The 16,009-nt window shown below is 38.3% G+C and overlaps 1 protein-coding gene across 2 annotated transcripts in view; it reads left to right on the top strand.

Annotated features, from left to right (window-relative positions):
- Positions 1 to 114: 114 nt before the first annotated feature.
- Positions 115 to 16,009, top strand: part of LOC137386040 (cleavage and polyadenylation specificity factor subunit 3-like) — a 24,959-nt gene continuing 9,064 nt past the window's right edge. Inside the window, exons 1-6 of one of the 2 annotated variants that reach the window (XM_068072693.1) lie at positions 115 to 226; positions 11,044 to 11,117; positions 11,385 to 11,448; positions 13,288 to 13,385; positions 13,691 to 13,819; positions 14,327 to 14,411. In XM_068072693.1, coding sequence (XP_067928794.1) covers positions 11,050 to 11,117; positions 11,385 to 11,448; positions 13,288 to 13,385; positions 13,691 to 13,819; positions 14,327 to 14,411 — 444 coding nt within the window. In that variant the 5' untranslated portion in view covers positions 115 to 226; positions 11,044 to 11,049. Of the gene's footprint in view, positions 294 to 11,043; positions 11,118 to 11,384; positions 11,449 to 13,287; positions 13,386 to 13,690; positions 13,820 to 14,326; positions 14,412 to 16,009 lie in introns of both variants that reach the window. The other variant, XM_068072692.1, reaches the window with a different exon arrangement.

The raw sequence follows: 16,009 nt of genomic DNA, 5'->3' as shown, positions 1-16,009 counted from the left end.
CCAAGGACGATTATATTGCACAGCGCCGATTTCTTTAAAACATTACATGTCTATTTTGCGCGATTTCACATTGGACAGATGTTTTTATGTACTTGTACTTGCCTTGTAGATTGTACTCTATGACAATAGTGGAAGTAAAATTGATTTCTGTTTGCTGATTTGTTTTTGCGTTAATCTATTTTATTACCACTGATGTGATAACGTTTATAAATAATGTTTACCTGAGGTATCGTTTGTTATCATAGCTTGTCATGCTTGGCTGTGGTTATAAGGAATTAGGACTGGCCGGCCAGGTATAGGGTTAGGGTACTGAAGACTATAGCATTAGTTAAATAGCGGCTGTTTATTCTCTAGTTAGAGTCTCGACGTGTAGCTTCTCCGTAGGTTGACATCTTTCTAATATCTCGAGATTCTCGTTCAAGTCGTTAATATAAATGTAAACAAAAACATGTAATACCATCACAACAACCGCTCTTCCTCTGTTTATAGTCACGTTATAATAAAGCCGGCGCAGAATACAGTTTGCAAACGTTGTCGCTTTCAGTCGGTACTAAGTAGTGTCAGTAATAATAAACCTTTTGTTAATCAGAAACATACTGGTTTTACGTTCATACGTATATCAATGAAAACTATGCATTATAACAGACAGTGGTCTAAACGAAACACGTGGAGCACAAATATACTATATACAACTATACTTTGATGAAAGCGTAACGCCAGAGAATAACACAATGGTAACCATATACAACACAGATTTGCTTTGCTAGGGTCTAACAGTATACATCTCTGGATTTCCATATCTTTCTGGAAGGTTAGTCACCCATTGTGAATGACGACAAACTGGGACACTGACAGAATTTTCAACAGAACTTGCTGGTTCACACACTCGCTGTGTGGCTGGTTTGCTATCTATTTGGTCACTTACCTGCTGATATTGAAGGCAACCTTTTGCTTATCCAGCGCTACGTACATGACTAGGTCGTATATGAATGCGATTGCGTCTATATGTTTGACCATTAGGCTTCTGTACATTAAAAGACCTGTCACCAACAACCTTTCCTACCTTACCTGAAACCCAGCCTTTTGTAGCAGTTTTGAAATAATACTGCTGGCCTTTATCTAATTTGCTTCTCTCTTTACCAGCATGATTATCATGGTAAAATCTATCTCTTGATTTAATCCTACCCAACTGCTCACAGTACTCATTTAAATCATATGACTTACCAGCATAAGCAGTCTCACACACAGGCATACCATCACGCAACACTCTACCCTGAAGTAGTTGTGCAGAAGACACCAACCCATAGGTTTCTGGAGTATTGCGTATCGCTAAAAGACCTTTTAGCCAGCTTTGGCCCTGTTGTCTACACTTGTTCATCGTACTCTTAACTGCGCCTACTGTACACTCCACATGCCCATTGCCTGATGAATGCAGCGGAAAACTGGTAACCTGATTTGTCTTATAGCTTTTACAAAACTGCTTGAACACAGTGCTGCATAGCTGAGGACCATTGTCACTCACTACATTTCCAGGCACACAAAAATCAGCAAACACATCTTTTAAACATTGCACAATCGTGTTGCTGGGGATACTCTTCAACGACTTCACAACAGGCCATTTAGTCAGGTAATCAACTAACATTAGATAGGGATCATCATCAATGCTAAATAGGTCAATTCCAAAAGTTTGAAATGAATACTCTGGCACAAGATATGAAATAAGCATCTCTTTTCTTGCTCCACACTCATGCAAGCTCCACAAGACATACACTTCTCTTCCACACGCTTTCGGATACCAGGCCAAAACACATGAGATTGAGCACGCTCTAGGATTTTTGTAACCCTCTGATGTGCTGCATGGAAGAGATCAATAACATCAGCTCTCAAAGAAACAGGAACAACCACACGGGACCCATACATAATAACACTATTCACCTCAGACAACATGTTTCTCAAGTTATAATATGGCAATGCCCTGCTAGCACACATCTTTCTGGCAACTGGCCAGCCTGACCTAATGTAACTCAAAAAACTGACAGTTCCTCATATACCTCTGTAGCGAGTTTATATTGATCCATTACAGGACTTGACTGGGTAGTCATTTGACAAACTTGCAGCAGTGGATCTGTACCCAAATCTTCAAATTCATTAGTTCCTGCAGGGCAAGAACGAGACAAAACATCTGCCAGAACCATCTCTTTACTGGGTTTATACTGTAGTTTCATCTGAATAGGGTATGTCAGAATCTCCAAGTGCATCTGAGCTAAACGAGGAGACAACACACAAACAGGCTTTTGCATTTACCCAAGCAATGGTTGATGATCGGTTTCAACCGTCAAATCACTCCTGCCTCACGCAAAATACTTAATCTTAGTCAAAGCAAAAACAGCTGCCAACAACTCTTTCTCAATCTGAAAATATCGCTGTTGCGTATCTGTGAGTGACTTGGCAGCAAACTCAATTGGTCTGTCATTCTGCAAAATCACTGCTCTGAGGCTGTGAGCACTTGAGTCAGCTGACAGAGTAACTGGCTTTTTTGGGTCAAAAATGCCAAGGTTGGTGAATTTGAAATTGCCTGTGTGATTTTTTAAAGGCCTCTTGTTGTGGGCCTTCCCAGCAGAACTGAAACATTTTCTTGCACACCTGTTGCAATGGGGCAGTCAATTCAGACAACTTTGGTACAAATTTTGCTAGATACCCAACAAACCCCAAATATGATTCGAAAGCTTTTTTGTCTTGTGGCACGGTCATAGCCTGCACTGTTTTAACCTTTATTAGGTGAGGCCTGATGCCATTCTCTGATATTTTATGACCTAAAAAATCACCTTAGACTTACAAAACACACTTTTGTCACGGTTCAGTGTAATCCCAGCATTCATCATACGCTCCAACACACATTCTAGCCTAGCATCATGCTCCTCCTTACTCACTGCATGCACAAGTATATCATCCACATAACATTCTACCCCTCGCACCCCTTCCAAGATATCTACCACCATTTTGTTGAACAACTCAGGCGCATTAGCTACTCCTATAGGCAACCGTTTCCAATGAAACTTTTTCAAATGGTGTCAAAAGACAAATCAGATGAGATGAGGCAAAATCTGACTCAAGTTAGGGAAAATCTTGCTTTCCATTTAAGCATGTTAAGTAGTGTGAGCCACCAATCTTTGAAAAAAATTCAGTAGGAGTGGATAGCTTACATTGTGTTCTAACCAACTGTGAAATCAAATGTTGTACTGCGAATCCAAACACAATCTGATTGCACCATTTAGTTTGTTTACAATGACAGTTGGACTAAGCCATTTGGATGGCTCTGTGTCTTTAGCTATTATCTGTTTTTATTCCAAACGCTCAAGCTCCGCTTTCAGACTATTTCTAACCTTTTCTGGCACTAATCCAGTTGCAGCTGTCCTAGCTATAGCTCCTTCTTTCAGTTTAAGACTGACCTGTGTATGATATTTGCCCAGGCCTTCAAATACCTTCCCATACTTACTGAGTATCTCCATGGTTCTACCTGACTCTACTTGAGTATCACTTACCTGTTCTATACTAGGTATTAGCCCAAGAGCCCTTATTGCAAGCATACCTAAAAGGGTATCAGCATCATTTTCTACTACATAAAACAATTTCTTACACTGCCTTTACGAGCCAGCGTGTAAGACAGAAATTTTGAAGTGAACTTTACCGAGAACAGGAATAGTTTTTTTCCAACATCGCCTGCCAGCGCAAAGCTCGTTCTCAACAGATGAGTAACACCTACACTTTTAGCTGCTGGTTTTGACATGACAGATACCTCAGCACCTGTATCAATTTTGGCACCAAAACTGTGGTCACCCATTTTTACATCTACAAACCATTTAGTTTTTGACAGACTTTCTTTCAACTCAAAAACCTTTACCACATCAAGTTTAAATGAATCGCCCACACGCCTTTCCTTGATATTGATGTCATGTTCTACTACATTTATAGCTCGAGACCTACACATTTTAGAAAAATAAATGAATCTGGAACATTTATTGCTACTCTTACTATACGCTGGGCATCTTCCACGTACATGGTTACCTCCACAATAACCGCAGTCTTGAATAAAGTATTTTGTTCTTCCCCTGGCATCATCTTTTTCATTCGCTTGCCTCACCCTTGCAGAACCCCTACCCTGGGACTTTAGGGCAGTCGGGTTGCTTCTCAAGTCGTTTCGCGAATTTCTGCTACAGCGTGTGCTCCATCCATTTCAGCTTTCTGGTTTTTTAGAATTATTTCCTTGGCTCTCATCTTTTTCTTTATGTCTTCCAAAGCAATATTTGCATCAAGCTGCAGTTCTCTCGACAAAGCTTTGTCACTCATGATTGCCAATAACCTCACCTTGAGCATCTGTTTTTGCTGTTCTTCTCCAAATCCGTACTTAGCAGCCAGTTCATAATGGTTCCTAACATTTTCTTCATTAGATTCTTCTGGCTTCTGATCTCAACTGCTCAACAATATAGCGTAGTGTAGAGTGGTGCTCTGTGGATTTAAGTAGTTCGTAAATGTTGTAACTGTCCTTTCACATAGCAGCTGCGGGTTTTCTTTTTCTTCATCATTAGTTGGAGTTGCTATGACCAATTGTGCATGTACTTTTTCTGCCTCCTCACCCATGATGTACATGTATATTAGGGTATCCACCTGCCTAGCTCTAGACTTCTGTCCAAACCGCTTGCTCGGTGGTATCGTTGAAATCGAGCCAACCATTTAGACCATGTCTCCTGTAACTTACTAAAATCTAGCTCACCAGGTGTTTTTATTCCAGAGCTAGCCATAATATTAGCTGTAAGTATATATCTCTATGCGATCGCTATGGCTCAACAAAAATCCTGCCTACGGCGCCATGTTTTATGTTTGTATGTAGATGTTGGTTCTAGTAAGTGTTTCAGAGCAGGTTTTATTATTCACATATGTGTTCTACCACTCTCTAGCTAGCTCTGCGTTACAAGCCTGGCCCTTCATGCTGAGAGCCACATAATGCGTATATAATGAGTATGTGATAATATTGCAAAATACTAGGTAAACAGCAGTAATAACATTGGCCTTTCCTTGACTGCAGCAGCAGTGAATAACAATCCTGTCACATCTAGCATTACTGTGACAGAAGTTGATTGCAAAAACACAATTGTACAAAAATTGATTTTTTGGTAAACCACACAAAAACAGAACATGCCTTTTTAAATATAAAATCACAAAAATCTGGTGGATGTAGCTTACAATAATTTGTCCTAATCAAGAAAAGCCTAAACGATTGAGTGGTTTGGATACTTGTCCCGACCTAGTGACAACTGAGGAAAAGCTTGAACTCATTTGATTGGGATTGGTTGCACCTGTCCATGCAGAATTCAGTCAACAGATTTGGGAACAACAGCTAGTGTAGCTGACCTTGCTGAGCAGACTGGACTGAAACCAAAGTTTTATCAGAATTAGTGCTTTCAACGAGTCTTTGCTGTTTTACAATTGTTATCATTAATTGAGGTTTTATCAGAATTAGTGCTTTCAACGAGTCTCTGTAACAGTTGTTTTTTGATGTTATTATTAATCAAGGTTTTATTACAAGCATGAGAAGAACAGTTAGGTCTTAGAGCGTTTATGTTGCGCCTGAAAACTGCCATCCGCTAAGCTGATGGAGTAACTTCGAGGCGTTTCCGCGTGTTCAACAATAACACCTTCCGCCCACCTTCTATGGCCTAATTTACACCAAACCCTCATTCCTATTCCTGCACAATACTCAGTGGGAAGAGTAGCTGTTTTGTTCTGAAATATAGCTTGCGGTTGTTTTTTAACAAAGCGATTGTGTATTTCCCCTAGATGTAGTTCTTCGGGCTTCAGTTGGTGGGGTAGGCAATGTAATTGTCCTCTTAAATTTCAGGCCTGTAGCAACACTGCTGGGGATGAGAGTTGGTCACCCAATGGAGTTGACCGTAATGTGGCTAAAACATCACACAACGTCTGTCCAGATATCAACGTCTTTCTGAGACTGTTTTTGATAGTTTGATTCATGCATTCAGCCAACCCATTAGAGCGTGAATAGTAGGGAGAGGAAGTTATGTGTTTAACGTCGTTATCCTCAACGAAGCATTCAAATTCATAAGACGTGAAATATGACACATTGTAAATTTATTTGTCACTGACCAAGGTTTCAGGCCGACCAAAGTCAATGAACTGCTTTTTTAGTAAATCTATGACTTCTAAAGACCGAGATGTTTTCAATTGATAACAGGCCGGCCACTTCGAGTATCGATTCACTGTTCCCAAATAATCGTTGCCATCCAGGTGAAAAATATCCATACTCACTGACTGCATAGGGATTTTTTGGGATAGCATATGACTCAAGGGTATACTGACTGTTCAATCTCATGTATTCCTGACAAACAACACGATTCTACCAAATCTCTAATCTGACCTAAATAGCCTGGCCGATAAACTGCACCTTTGGCTCGCTCAGTGCATTTACTAACTCCCATGTGACCATCATGTATTTGGTCCAACACTGTTTTCCTCATAGCAATAAGAATAACAATCTTGGCTCGGCACAGCTGTAGCAGGTCATCGTGCATTGTGAGATTAGATTTTACTTTCCAGTAAGGTTTTAGTGGCTCAAGGCAAGCATGTTTAGTCAGTGGCAAGCCGCGCTCTATGTTTGACGCTGGTATCTGCATTGTGGAATCTAGTTTGGTTGCCTGACTCAACTGTTCCTTGAACAGAAGTTGCATGATAATGCCTGTGGTTATTGAATCAATCTGATCATGATCTAGTGCTTCAGGCTTATTAGCCTCAGCACCCTAGCTAGGAAGAAATGCGTGTGACAATGTATCAACCAAAATTAGGTCTCTACCTGGTTTATGAATTAAAGTGTAATCGTATCCTTAATTATGTAGTCTCATACGCATCAATCTAGGGCTAAGCTCATTTAAACCCTTTTTCATAATTCCATTTAGTGGAAGATGATCTGTTTCCACTATGACATGCTGGCTGTATATGTACTGATGAAACCTAATCAGACCATATTGAATCGCGAGGTATTCCTTCTCAATTTGCGTATATTTTCTCTGGGTTTCCTTAATGGAGCAACTGGCATATTCTATTGGTTGGCCTGCATACATTTTTACTGCTCCCATGCCAAACTGACTGGCGTCAACTGATAGAGTAACTGGCAACTTCGGATCAAACATTTTTAGCGTTGGTCTAGATGATACGAGGAATTTTAGTTTTTCAAACGCCTGCTCAGCTGCTTCGCTCCAGGACCATTTTACACCCTTTTTAGTTAGCTCGCGCCGTGGAGTGGTAACCTCCGACAGATTCGGACAAAACTTAGCTAGATATGTGGCCATTCTTAAGACCCTACTGACGTCATCTTTGCACTCTGGTTTTGACATTTTTGTAATTGCCTCTACTTTACGGACATCGGCCCTGATAGTACCATCGCCTATAATGTGACCTAGATATTTCAACTCAGACTGCCTAAAATTGCGTTTTGACTCTTTCACTTTCAGATTACAATCCTTGTATCTGTGCAACACCAACTCAAGATTTCATCGTGTTTGGCCTCAGTAACTGCATGAATCAACAAATCATCTATGTAGCATTCCACTCATTCAATGTCTTCAAATAATTCCGAAACGACTCGACAGACTATCTCAGACTAGAGGATATCGCATAAGTCATTCTAAGAAAGTGATATCTGCCGAATGAAGTGGCAAATGTCGTCAACAAACTACTAGTCTTATCTAATTCAATCTGCAAAGATTTCACTAGCTGTTGGTAATGCAAAATGTTCATGTTTTAGATTTTTGTTCAACTGTGTAGGGTCTAGGCAAATCTTTAGTGACCCATCAGGTTACAGAATGTTTACTATGGGGTGCACCCAGTTTGTAACCTGTCTTACTTTAGCTATCGTGCCCTCACTTTCCATATCTTTTAACGTGAACTTTAGTTTATCTCTTAATCTAAATGGGACCCTCCTAGTACTTTGTATAAGCGGCTGAGCGTTTTCTTTTAGCTGCAAAGCATGCTTACATGGCAACCTGCCAAGACCAATGAACACATCAGTGTATTGTTTAGCTATCCTATCTGTAACGAAATCAGCCCTATTAACCAACCCAAGCTCAATGCAACTGGGCAGCCCCAATAAAGTTGCCATGTTTGTATCAGTTTTTATGACTATACATTCCACTGTATGATACTTATTGCTAACATCCACCAGTAACGTAACCTTGCCTAATATATCAAGAGCATGTCCACTGAAAGACACTAATGATTTTGCATGCTTGACAATTGTCGCCTTACTATTTACGCTGTCTAGCACAGTCTGCAAAATTCACATTACATGATGCTCCCGTATCCACTTTTAATCGTAATGGCTTAGCATTGCACTTAGCATTGATTGTCCATTCTCTTCCGTCATTGATCGCGAATGCAATGTCTCCCTTATTAAAGGTTGACTTGCAACAAAATTCACATTACAGTTATTTGGTATCAGAAGGTTCACCATGTCTTACTCTGCTGTGTTGTAGGTGCAAAATATGTGGAAATGTGATTACAAGATCAAAAACAAAAAACAGCCGTAGATTGGAATTGGTTTATTTCTCTGACGTTGTCATTACATTTGGTTATTGTTTTGTCCCGTGATGGCTCAATATAAAACAAAAGGCTCAAAGGCTCAATATAAAACTTCTTGTAGGACACTACTAGTCCTACGAGAAGTCTTACTAAACTACTCGTAGGACACTTCGGGTCTTACCGAAGACCCCGTGTGGAATATAGATGCTCGCTACTTTACAGTTTTGTTTTGACTCGGTCTAATCGTCTAGTCGTAATCTGATCATGTGACCTAATACTTCGCAAATAATTTCTGCAGCGATTTTCGATTATCACAGGTGACCAACAGGCTCATCATTATTATCAGACAATGATATGTACTCCTTCGAACTAAGGCTAAAAAATTAAACAAATTTTTATGGTAAGGTATAAGATATCAGTGCTAAAAGTGACAGCATTACAATGACGATAAAATAGACACGTAAGAACAATAGACATGGTTTTATCAAATGTGTGAAGTATATTTATGAAAATATTTCGACGAATGAGGTTGCATGAAAGTGTAAACCAAAGCCATCTTGTACAACTACGTCCCATTTGAGCCGTTTTGGAAAGAGATTCTGATCTACGGCGGTTTTATGATGGCGACGAATAACTGTTCGTTTTTGAGCTTTAAGGAGCTTGTAATCACATTTCCACATATTTTGCACCTACAACACAGCAGAGTAAGACATGGTGAATGCTTTGATACTAAATAACTGTAATGTGAATTTTGTTGCAAATCAAATTTTAACGTTGTCAGGTTCCGATACCTTATAGGCAGTGCTGTCACTGCCATCTTGTGTAGACAAGCATGCAGTGGCAAAGTGATTTTTACATGAGCATTTTCTGCACACCTTTCCATAAGCCGGGCATCTCCCTCGTTCCATAGCGCCATATATTTCAGTCTTTTATCATTTGTAATGGTCCAGTTCTATACTGTCTATCTGACTGTGGGTTTGGGCTTTTGCTCTGTGACAAGGATACTTTCTGTTGTGGCAGTATGACACTTCGTATGGCATCAATTCGTATGGGCGTTCATTTCTCTGAGGTATTGTGTTGTGGCCTCTTTACGTTGGTATACTAAGATACCAATGGAGGCAATCCTACATTACAGGAGGCAACCTCCTGTCATGTAGGTTTGCCTGGCAAGTTGAATATATCCTCATGAATCGACTTTGGAGGATATACCTGCTACGATTCTGTCCACTACCGCTTTGTCTTTTTCATCAACATAAAATTCGCAAGTTGTGATGAGATCTTTCAGTGCTGTCACAAAGCTTTAAATGGCCCGCCTTGCTTCTGAACTCTGCTTAAAAATTTGAATCGTTCGAAGACTTTCTTTACTTAAGGGTTGAAGTGTTCAGTGAATGCTTTCTCTACTTCTGCAATGTCTATTCGGTCCGCTATATTAAGTGTTCAGAATATTTCTTGGCCTTGTGCGCCAAGAAGTGTCAATAAAGTTCCAACTTCTACTAGTCCCGCAGATTGTCTGTAGAATTTACAAAACTGTTGGCGGTTTCAACCCTCCCTCTGTCATGTTTCCTTTTCGTTCTCTTCAAAAATCCCGTTCTGACACTATATCATAAGGCCAGTATGCGTCAGTGTAATAAGGTTATATGAAGTGTCAACTGCATGCATAGGATGTGTGTAAGCGACTGATACAACATAGCTAACACAAACATAGCTAGCATAGGTAACATTATAATATGAGAATAAGCTGACTCAACTACTGTAGGGCTGGTAAAGTCATTAGCACTCAGGGTGAGCACACACTGTGACAAGGTGGAAATCTTTCGTGGAACCATCTCCAGTTATTTTGAGGCTACTAGTAGTAGGATGTGCTAGTAGTAGTATGTAGTAGTTGTATGAGCTAGTATTTTCAAGGAAGATGATACAGAGATTTTTGAAAGAATAACTGTTAAATCTCCTCTGTTCTGTTAAATCTTCATTCTTATTATTTTTTTCCATTTGGCTGTCTTTGTCAGTATTTTATGTTACATGTATATTGTTGTTTTGTTGTATATTGTTGCCTTTGCAATAATTTTGTTAACATCGTGTCACTCTGCATCACTATTCATGATATTTGTCATTTATGGCAAATATATGTTGAATCACAACTTAATAACCAAAGTGCTGTAAATTTGAACTTTTTTCACTGCGCATTTATTAGTCTGCTAAGTATAGTCTCTGCTTAGCAAATTGCAAAAGGAAGATACAATCCACTGTCTGATTTGGGATTAAGTCAATGATATTTCTTATAATTTGAAAGAAAAATGCCATATAAGAGCTACAAAGCAGATGAGTTATCGAAATTGATCCTGTTATTTAAAAGGTGAATCGTTATTTGTCTGCTAACATTCTTCAGCTAACCATCCTGTTTCCATTTGCATATTGTTTCATAATACTCAGTGTGATTAGGATTTTGGCTGAATATAGGTCACCATGGCTGCTGTGAGCAGGAAAGCCAAAGACCAGCAGCTTGAGAGCGATATTCTCAGCATCATGCCTCTGTAAGTTTCAACTTTTATTATTCTCTACTCTGCTTAACTACATGTATAAACCACTCCGATTATAGGGTCTTTGAATGAGCCTGTTACTCTGAGTCTCTGATATTGCTTTTGTTTTGAAGCAAACCAATATGTTTTGCGCTCGTTTCAAGCATTTGAGGACGATTTACGCTACAGAGTTTGTGCCATAGCGGATAGATGTTTGTTATACAATCAATAGTTAGTTTATAGTAGGTACACTAGTTGCTTTATTTTCACGTCGTCTTGCAGAGGAGCTGGCCAGGAAGTGGGTAGATCCTGTCATTTACTGACTTTCAAAGACAAGAAGGTCATGGTGAGTATTCTGACAATCCACCCCTTATATTTATAACAATGAAATGGTTGAGAATAGATGCTCCAGCTTGTGAGGAATTATTACAATATTGGGTGGAGCTTGCGTTGCAAGTTTATATCTACTACTGTTTATAAATAATAGACTACTTGCTACAACTAATGCTCCCCACTGTTTAATATATAAACAGTAGGTAGCATTCTCAGCCGCAGTAGTCTTTATTTCTATGGGCATTTTTATTCTTGCCTATTTCATCTCTTTTTCTTCCTCTAATATGATCTATGTGTCACTGTAATGCATTAGTATTACTACTATACTCATAGAAACTTTCATTATCATATTTGGTATGCATGACTCTACCGGGTCCTATATTTTAAGGCTACCCTAGGACACTTATGTATTCGCCTCATCTAACTTTCGCGTTTTCGCGGAGTCATCCTCTCGCGAAAATTCCATTAGCGAAACTAAACTATTATAACGAACGAGCGAAAACGTGGAATTACATAGTTTTGTTCATTGATACTGTAGAATGGAATTTATTAACGACATTTATTTTAACGTTTTTAACGACCACTATAGCATCGTTAAAATATAAACCAACAAAATAATTTGACTGTCAAAATTTATTACGTTATTATTTTGCAATTAATTATGATTATTTTCCCATTAGGAATGATTTATAATGATAGGAATTTGATGTCAATGCACACGCATTAGTAGCGTTATTGTTTGTTGGACACATCAATCGACGCAGTGAGCATCGCGTGTTGAAAGAAAATAAGACACACTGACACTCACAGTACTACACAAGCAGCATGGCTCTGGAAAGGTTTGGATTCACCACTGACACCTCTTCAATTACTTGTAATGATTCAGAAGATGAGGCAATAGAGAAAGAGTTAGCTCTGATAAATAACCCTAATAAAAAAGGAAGAGAGGAAGTCATAATAACTACACACTGTGCTAGTATCTGTAGTATTACTAGCAGCTGTATCATGTATGTATTTGTATACAACTTGTAATTACTGTAATAAAGATGTTCAGCAATTATTAGCGGCAGTTGAGTGTTTGGGAAAACGTTAAAATTAATACCTATACACAACACCGTTGATCGTTAAAATTAAAAGACGTTAATATAAAAACACGCTAAATTGTGACAAAAACGTTAAAATTTTCAGCGTAATTAAATTCCATTCTACAGTAGTCCAAGAAGCAAATGGCAGCAAGCGATCACATTGCATTATCGATCTCGGCCATACAATTCTACCTGCGGTTCACAATTACAAACTAGTCCCAAAATGAAAAAATTTTCTTACCGGCGAACCGAACCTGAGTAATATAATTATGTTTGTTCCACTGCATTTATTTTCACATCATTATATTTTCGCACTCATCAGAGTTGCGAAATTAAGTTGCAGCGAAATTTTACTCTGTATACTACTCATGAAACTAAATGCTAGCGAAATATAAGTGTCCTAGGGTATATTGGCAATATTTTGGTTCAGTTTTGTGTGCTTGCCTTTGTGCTTGATGCTGAGTACCGATACATTGATGTATTTAATTAAACATTTGTTGTGCATGTAGGTGTGCACATCTATGGAAATAATGATGGCATTACCTTTAACACTACATGTCTATGAAGATAAAGATTATATTGTCATTACCACTACATGTCTAAAGTGCCAGGGGTGATATTATCATTGACAGATATAATTGGAACGTACCACGCAAGCTTCAAGATATGGCTACAAAATGAATAAGTGATATATGAATCATTGGTGTGGTATTTATATGTATTTTTATGATATTTTAGCTCAGATAACTCTTGTGATTGTTATTTAGCTGGACTGTGGGATCCACCCTGGTATGAAGGGATTAGAGTCGCTGCCCTACACTGATCTTGTAGATCTGCATGACATAGACATTCTTCTCATCAGTCAGTGAGTTGTCTTCTCTCTGTTAGATACCGCCCAACTATTTGATGTTGGATCCCAATGTGCAAGCATCTATTCAAAAACGAGTTCACTTCTCATTGTTAGTTTCTATGTGACTAATCATGATCATTTTCAGTGCTTCACATGATCAAACCATAAAATTGCTTGGCTAAAGCTGTATTTAGTTTTCACTGTCTGATCTACTGCTGAATTTGCTTATCTACTAGATTAGGCAAGCCTTGAATCAGTTGATAGCTATTCGGATCATGTATTCATGTCATACGCAATGCAAACGTCTGCTTGACATTTAGCTTTCATCTTGACCATGCTGGTGCTCTGCCTTGGTTTCTGGCTAAAACACAATTCAAAGGAAGGGTGTTTATGACTCATGCGACTAAAGCTATCTACAGAATGTTACTCTCAGACTTCGTCAAAGTCAGGTACCTACTCCATCTGTCCTACTAGAATTGTTGCATGTTTTTTTAGTAAGCTGCCTAAAGTTATAGCGGTTAGCTCTAAAATATATCATAACACTGAAATAAATATAACTTCTATTAGAATTTATTATGAGTCATCGTGCTTACATGTGCAGCATATTGGGCCATGAATGTCAGTTAGTCACTCGGGCATGATCTACTGGACGTATAAACATGTTAATCTGGTGACACGACGACAAAGGTGTCAGCGTATGTAGCCACGGGAAATATTTACAACACTCATCAGTGATTCATTTTGTCGGTGTGTTTAACCAGACCTTTAGACTATGTTGTGTCCTGTTTACACTCATGCTAACTTGGAAGTGTGCATACATTCCATATAGTTTTTCTTATATACTCATCCAAACAGCTCATGAATAAACATCATGTTTTATATGCTCCTTGATTTGGATCACTTCTTGTTTGATAACTTCTTATCGCTTGACTCGATTTTTGAATCTTTTCATAAAGCAATATATCATCTGAGACGATGCTTTACACTGACCAAGATATCGAGGCGAGTATGGAGAGGATTGAGGCCATAGACTTCCACGCTGTATGTATAATTCTAGTAGCTCTATATAATCTTTGATCCTCTCTAAATTTAGGCTATTCAACTAGCTCACTTATGTTTTACCTCACTTTAACCACCACACAGGACTCTGTATAGTGTCTAGTGACTAAAAGGACTGTATGGATAGTGTATGCTGTTAATACTTAGTACAGTCAAACCTTTACATATGAAGACTGAGTTGGTACAACTAGTGTATGCTGTTAATACTTAGTACAGTCAAACCTTTACATATGAAGACTGAGTTGGTACAACTAGTGTATGCTGTTAATACTTAGTACAGTCAAACCTTTACATATGAAGACTGAGTTGGTACAACTAGTGTATGCTGTTAATACTTAGTACAGTCAAACCTTTACATATGAAGACTGAGTTGGTACAACTAGTGTATGCTGTTAATACTTTGTAGTCAGACCTTGACATATGAAAACTGAGTTAGTACAACTAGTGTATGCTGCTAATATTTAGTACAGTCAAACCTTTACATATGAAGACTGAGTTGGTACAACTAGTGTATGCTGTTAATACTTAGTACAGTCAAACGTTTACATACGAAGACTGAGTTGGTACAACTAGTGTATGCTGCTAATATTTAGTACAGTCAAACCTTCACATATGAAGACTGAGTTAGTACAACTAGTGTATGCTGTTAATACTTAGTACAGTCAGACCTTTACATATGAAGACTGAGTTGGTACAACTAGTGTATGCTGTTAATACTTGGTACAGTCAAACCTTTACATATGAAGACTGAGTTGGTACAACTAGTGTATGCTGTTAATATTTAGTACAGTCAAACCTTTACATATGAAGACTGAGTTGGTACAACTAGTGTATGCTGTTAATACTTGGTACAGTCAAACCTTTACATATGAAGACTGAGTTGGTACAACTAGTGTATGCTGTTAATACTTAGTACAGTCAAACCTTTACATATGAAGACTGAGTTGGTACAACTAGTGTATGCTGTTAATACTTGGTACAGTCAAACCTTTACATATGAAGACTGAGTTGGTACAACTAGTGTATGCTGTTAATATTTAGTACAGTCAAACCTTTACATATGAAGGCTGTAAAGAAGTTAATCTGTTTTATGATTTTTGTCTTTAAAAACGATCGTACAAATATTTTCAGAAGAATTCACTGTATTTTGTTTAATGAATGTCACATTCAGCCCCAAACCTTACAGATAAATGCTTCCTGGTAAAATGAAAGCTTTATATAAAACTACATAAATAACTTGATGTAAAAAAAATGTAATAAGGGAAACTAAATTATAAAGTAATAATCAATAAAATGAAGCTTTGATTGTCACCTTTAAACTAAAGACCGGCAAGTGGAGGTGTTACTTTAGTGATACAGGAGACAGTCAGTGATAGAGATACAGAGTTAGTCTAAGTCTAACTAAGGGAGTTTTAGATAAATATGGCGCATTTATATTTTTGTATATTTATATTTTTGAACTTTGTTTACATTTGATATATAATTGCCTCCAGAATCTCTCATTACAGGTTTCTTTTTTGTGGATCACTTTCTTTTTTACACACTGCATCTTCTAGACGTTTGCCGACATTTCCTAATGA

The sequence above is a fragment of the Watersipora subatra genome, chromosome 1 (assembly GCF_963576615.1).
Source record: "Watersipora subatra chromosome 1, tzWatSuba1.1, whole genome shotgun sequence".
In the NCBI taxonomy this organism is placed as follows: domain Eukaryota; kingdom Metazoa; phylum Bryozoa; class Gymnolaemata; order Cheilostomatida; family Watersiporidae; genus Watersipora; species Watersipora subatra.
Note: the sequence above shows the minus strand (reverse complement) of the source record. Positions and strands in the feature narration are given on the sequence as shown.